At 37.3% G+C, this 6,618-nt stretch overlaps 1 protein-coding gene across 1 annotated transcript in view; it reads right to left on the minus strand.

Annotated features, from left to right (window-relative positions):
* Positions 1-2,151: 2,151 nt before the first annotated feature.
* The window catches only part of LOC107871155 (transcription factor MYB1), a 6,101-nt gene continuing 1,634 nt past the window's right edge, over positions 2,152-6,618 (minus strand). Inside the window, exon 2 of the mRNA XM_016717972.2 lies at positions 2,152-3,210. Within this exon, the coding sequence (XP_016573458.1) occupies positions 2,414-3,210 (797 nt within the window). The 3' untranslated portion in view covers positions 2,152-2,413. The remainder of the gene's footprint in view (positions 3,211-6,618) is intronic.

Raw genomic sequence — 6,618 nt, forward strand, 5'->3', positions numbered from 1 at the left:
CAGTTTAATTAATCCCCAAAATCACATTCTCTTTGTTAAGCACACGACCTTACAGGAAAACCAAGAAAATTTTGTTTGATTAAGCAGAGGGTACCACTTGTAAAGAATACGTTGCCAAGCTAAATGCCCATGCCAACTTGCATTATTTTCCAACAACATAATCTATGCAATCTAAGAGTAAGTTTCACCATAGAATTATAACAAGAAGGCATACCGGAAAGATAAGGTCAGCGTGCGTATTGAACCAACTTGCATAACTACTTTAACTTCTCCCTTAATTTAGTAGTACAGATATCTACATACCTAACTCAACAGAGTTCAACATCATGCTTTTCAAAAAGAACTCAAGAAGCAAGACGATTGAAAACATTAAAATATCACTCACAGTGCCCATAGCCATGCAGAGAACAGTGGCTGTAATTCCTGCAAGTGTACCAGGAACAGATATCTCAAAGATTAGTTGCCTCCTCATTATCACTTAATTTAAGAAGATGATCCTGTATTTTTACACAAGAATAGGGGTGATGAAATAACGTACTAGTTGCCCACCAGCTTGATACGAGAGTAAAAATACGAAAACGGAAATAACACAAAAACAAAGGAAACAATGGAAAACGAGACAATAAAGTAAAGTATATATAGATTGACGCAAATTGATAAAGAGAGGACAACCGAAGGGTAGACCTTCCTATCGAATTACTAATAAACATCAACCTCTTACGAGTACCTCACAAGAATGAAATTCCGAGCAACCCACATTTCTCACAAATCCATAAGCTCGGGAATGGAATCCCAAGCAACCCACGTTTCTCACAAATCCATAAGCTCCCAACAAGCTTAAAATAAAAACTCGCAACTATATCTCAAAACATCATTCATCAACTACCCTAAAATGAAAAGAGTCCTAGTTATTTATAAGCCAAAGGCCATTTATTACAATTGGGTCCAAAAGTGACCCTAAATGCTAATTGAACCCAAAAGTGACCCAAAGCCTAACGCTAACACAATGCTATCTATTGGAGCCTATGCTCTCCCGAGGCCCAAGCTATCATCCAAATGCAACGTTGATAATTATTTACTCGGGAGATATCATCAAGTGTAGCTTCTTTCCAAGAACGACCAAGTTTTGGATCCGTAGATGTTATCCTTGAAGCATAGATCCCAAAGGAGTGGAGTCAATTGAGCTTGTATCACAGCTTAAGGACCCGGTCCTTAAGCCATGTATGAAGTAATAAGCGAGAATAAATAAAAAGTGCAGGGTAAAATAAATGCACACCCGATATATATGGAACAAGAAAACTCAAAACACTTGATTGGTTGGAGCGAAAACGTGTTGCAGCTCTGCCACCTTTTTCACCAACTTTCTACCATCAGTACTATTTCTAGTTGTAATGCTGACTTGATGTATAAGGCATAGACCCGATGAACCTGGCCGCTGAGCAACTTCAACTCATCATCAAAAGTGTGGTGCATGGCTTTATGGGGACCAGGTCCCAAGGATGGTTTGTCAAATATCAAAACTAAGGAATTAACAGGTGAGGTCAGCGTACATCCTATCCTCCGACCTCACCCACGGGGTTACACTATCCTCCGACCCCACCCACAGGGTTACACTGCTATTGCCGTTGAATAGAAGTTGATACATTTAAACGGCATTGTGTGTAGAATCCCCTTATTCCTGAGTGGCTGCAATCGTTTCGATTTGATGAGCTCCAAGAGATTCTTCTGCTCATTACGAACTCCAGCTTTAATCTTTGCAAGAGGAGCAACAGAACTTCTGAAAATATTTACACAATGAGTATTAACATACCATTCCTCGAGACAAAAGATCCAAGCTTTTGGTTCTCGGTTTGAAATATCCACTGCATCAAGGCGTTCATTTTCCAGCATAATTGACTAATTTAGAGATTGCACTGCCCTTAACGACTTTAAATCATCCACAATCGACCAATTCCCGGTCCTGAAAATCATTCACGAATCTGCTGTTCATTTATCCAGTCCAGAAACAACATACCAGTTTAATGATGTAGGCAAACCTTACATCTACCTTTAAAGGGTAGAGAGCCTATTTCTGATAGGCCCTCGCTCAAAAGCACCTAATCCAGAAACGATTCATGGAAATAGAGTTGCAGCTTTTGGAAACAAACGTCATGGAAATTAAAAATAAACATAGGTTAAAGCAGTCTACCATGACCATTTCATTGCCAACCATACAGCAACTTTACAAGATGAGCTGCGTCTGCAATATTCAAGCAGAAAATGTGTTTTTTCTCCCCTAGGTGTAAATGCATTCTTTTACCATTTCTATCATAATAAATAAACAAATAAATAAAGCGCCACAAAGAAGAATCAGAAAAAGCCAAACATTGACAGGCTTGTCTGCTCAAAAACAGTGATCTCATTTCATGCCCTGTTATCCAAAACCCACTTGAGTAGAACTATGTCGAGAATTTCTTAATTCACCAGCTTTTTCTAGTCCACTTCTGATCCAAGCAATGTTGTTCAAATCTGTGGCTATAGAAGCTAACTCATGGCCGAGGTGGGGAGGATGTTCCTCGTATTCAACAAACTCGGGACCCAACAATGAACTTTTGAAGGAGCTATTGGTGGAAGCTGCACAGCAACCATAACCGCATCCCTGAGGAACTGTGGTTTCACCAGCAGATACACAACCTTCAAGAAGTTTGCATATATCAAAGTCTGGTGAGAATGTGTGGATCAGGGGTCCCTGCATAGGCACTATTCTTGAAGTTGCAGAAGGGTTACAAACATAAAATCCGCCAATTTTCTCAGTTGGACGAGAAGCAGATGGATCACTGTTTTCCACAGACGTAGAACAACTTCTTTCAGAGACGAAGTTTGGACTTTTCTCAGGAATATCATATATTTCATATATTTGAGTTTTGTCTTCAGACTGGCTGGACATGCATTCTGCGCGACTACCTTCCAGCATTTCCAGGGGCTTAATTTGGTTAAAATCTCCATGTGACTTAATTTCTTCAAATAATACCTTGGCGTTATCAATGCTATCATCTAACATCACGCTGCACAATGGTTTAACCCTCCATAGCTCTGCAAACCGGCGCCTTAGTGTAGAGTTCCAGTGGTTCTTAATTGCATTGTCTGTTCTACCAGGGAGCAATTTTGCAATTGATGCCCATTTATTTCCATGGACTGCATGCGCATTAATTATAATGCGGTCTTCTTCATCTGCAGCAAAGTAAGCTTTGATTAGACTTCTGGGAAGAATATGGTCATGCAAATAATTACAACTAAATTGAAGTAAACATGGATAGAAGACACAAAACCAAGACAAATTGAATATCAAACAAATTCATGGAGAGAAAAACTAGTAACATTTTAAGTATATAATCTTGTAATCTACCGCCTTTATGGGAAGTGCAGTTGCTCAGAGGGACAAAACTGGGATATGCTGCTGAAAAGAAACATCAGAATATTCAAATACTGTAAAGTTTATGCATCAAATCATGAATTGATCATCCTTCACTCCCCAAAGTAAAAATGAAATAAATAGAAGAAGAGCAGAACAGCAAAGAGAACAAATCTGAAGTACCAAGAACTAAAAATGAGAGGTAATATAATGAAACCTAAAGAGCATGATGACATAAACAACCAACTCCCATAATAAAGACAGGTTTAACCCCTTTCCACGCAAAACTGCCACGGTATTAGCGCAGTTCGTTATATAAGATTGCTCGACTACTGGAACCCAATTGTCAAGTTGTCAATTTACTGGTGTTTTTTCCCTTTTTATCCTAGACATGATATACAAATGGATAACGGGATTTTTATCTATTCAATACTATGTTGCTCGTATTCTTCAAAAATGCTGATGGCTGCATGTTGGATCCTCCCAAAAAATGCAAGTTTGGAGTATCCGACACAGGTACGGCATTTTTAGAGAGTCCAAGCAACATAGCTTTAATCAGCCTCATTTCCTTATGGGTTGTCAAATTTACAATCATGATTGTTCTATATACAGTCATTTCTTAAAGATTGATCTTAAGACTAGAGGAAGCAGCATCACTTTATCAAATGCATTAAATTCGAATGTTCCTACTTTAAACATTCACAGGATACACATGCCAAGAAATCCTGTATGCGAGGTCCAGGGGCAGATCTAGAGGGTGCCTAAGGTGTTCACGGGAACCCCCTCGGCAAAAAATTATGTTGCACATACAAGGTAACTTTTTTATGTTTTATGTATATACATAGATCTTGAATCCCTTGAACACAATAAAAGAGGTTGGCTCAAGTGGTTTAGGGTGGTCAATATTCACCTTGAGGTTCTAAGTTCAAATCCTAGGCACTTCATTTTATTTTTTGAACCCCCTAAAGGAAAATTCTAGGTCTGCCACCGGAGAACATCCACTAATTTATACAACAATTTCTCGTTTCTAATCGTGTGTTTCAGCATATCTGAAATATTTACTTCAATCATCGGTATCCAATCATTGTACTGATATCTACTGATATCTTAATCCTTCCAACATCCATAGAGAACCTTGCTACTCCCTACGGTCCATTTTAGTACTTTTCATGTTTTTTTGCAAACCCCTTAAGAAAACCATTAAGGGTAATTTGACTAAATTATCCTTATTTATTACTCCTCTCAATTTAATAATTATTTATAACTAAGGGCAGCCCGATGCACTAAAGCTCACGCCATGCTCAAGGTCCGAGAAGGGCCCAACCACAAGGGTCTATTATTGTACGCATTGCATATTTATTAATAAGGGTAAAGATGAAAACAATTATGTCTTCGTTTTCTAAGATGACAAGTATTATGGACCATCTGTTTTTAGCAAGGATGACAAGTGAAGTGGTAGTATTATGGACCATATATTTTTAGTAAAAATGACAAGTAAATTGGTCCGGAGGGAGTACGTAACTATAACTGTCAATACATCAATAGAACATGTACCAAGACATACTACCAGGATTCATACACTCATAAAAAAGATAACTTTTCGAGTTTAATGTATCATAATAATCCAACAAGTTTCAAAAGCACAATGTAAAGTTATAAACTTCAGGAACAATTTCAACCATCAGTATCCAAAATAAACACCCCTGAAAAGATTAAAAATATAAACTACAGAGCAGCTTCGGTTAATAAAAATGCTAAAAGACATCCACGAAAAGATTGATAAGTAATACAATCAACATGAATCAAGAACAGCTTTCGTCAATAAAAATGATAATACAATTATGCCTAGAAATATCCATTAGTCTTCGCATCACCAAGAACTTGCTAAATTGAGCAAATCATGCATCATCCAATTAACTCCACCAATTGGAGCTTGTTCATCTGCCGACCCTAAATCTTGATATCGAAAGAGGGTCGCAATAGGTTAATGACCATCATAAAACTAATCATTTTATGATGAATCGACACAATAAAAATATATTGTGAGAATCATGCAAAATAAACAGAGAAGGATTCGACTCATCTGGCTACTTAAATAGCCACTAGACCATCCTAAGATCTGCCTGATTCTCTACAATGTAGTCGTTCCCTCCAAGCACATAGAATTGCCAGCTGGCAATAGCAAGAACAATCATGCAAAGAACAACTTACCAAAAGGACATTTTTAGATGTTTTAGAAAATTATTAATAGTATCAACCAAAAAAGTCTACCTCTAGCATTGCCTGTGGCAGACTAGGTAGATATCACGTTTCCATTAACCTTCAGCAAATGGTTACACTAAAAGGACATGATCTGAACTGCAAACTCCATTAAAGTTGATGTCTAAAGCTAAGTGAGACTAGAGACTACGCATGTTCATGTTTCCATAATTGCAAGAGACAGAAAGAAAGCAATTACTCCGGACAACAATTAGATAAAGAAGCAACCTCAGCTAGAACTAATTCTTCCTCGTCATGAAAAGATAACAAAATCATTTGCAATTATCTCTCGGGAATAGACACAAGTAACAAAGATACTATAGGCCAATCTAAATAACATATTCACTGAATGGCAAAGAAACCTGAATAACACATAGTTAGACCTTGTGTACCACTCCCCAAGATTCTATTTTATTTATAATTACCATTCAATATTTTTTATACAGAAGATTCTAATAACTCGGGCGCTGAACATCTCTAAATGACTCGACAATAAGACTATTTACTTGTTAGTAGAATTGGGTAATATTAACATGCGTCAATAAAGACACTGACAAAAGATCAGATTTTAGAATATTACTACACTATACACTGTCAAAAGATAAATTCGAATATTATTTTAGAATATTACTATACTATACACTGTCAAAAGATAAATTCGAATATTACTATACTAAGGAGGCACCAGATGTCGAAATTGTAGAATGTAACAATAAGCTACCAAGAGGGTATCAGTTAAAGACATGCCTGCAGTCCCACACACATGGTTTCTCTCTCTCTCTCTCTCTCTCTCTGGTGTGAGAGAAATAGAAAATAAAGCAACATATACCAATGTAGAAGAATAAGTAACTGTCATATTTGACCAAAGTCAACATTAGAACAATCATGTCCACCTTAAACCCAAACTTCTTATACTCCCTCCATCCCACTTTAAGTGTTTTAGTTTGAGGCACGAAGTCTAAGAAAAA

The sequence above is a fragment of the Capsicum annuum genome, chromosome 5 (assembly GCF_002878395.1).
Source record: "Capsicum annuum cultivar UCD-10X-F1 chromosome 5, UCD10Xv1.1, whole genome shotgun sequence".
Classification (NCBI taxonomy): domain Eukaryota; kingdom Viridiplantae; phylum Streptophyta; class Magnoliopsida; order Solanales; family Solanaceae; genus Capsicum; species Capsicum annuum.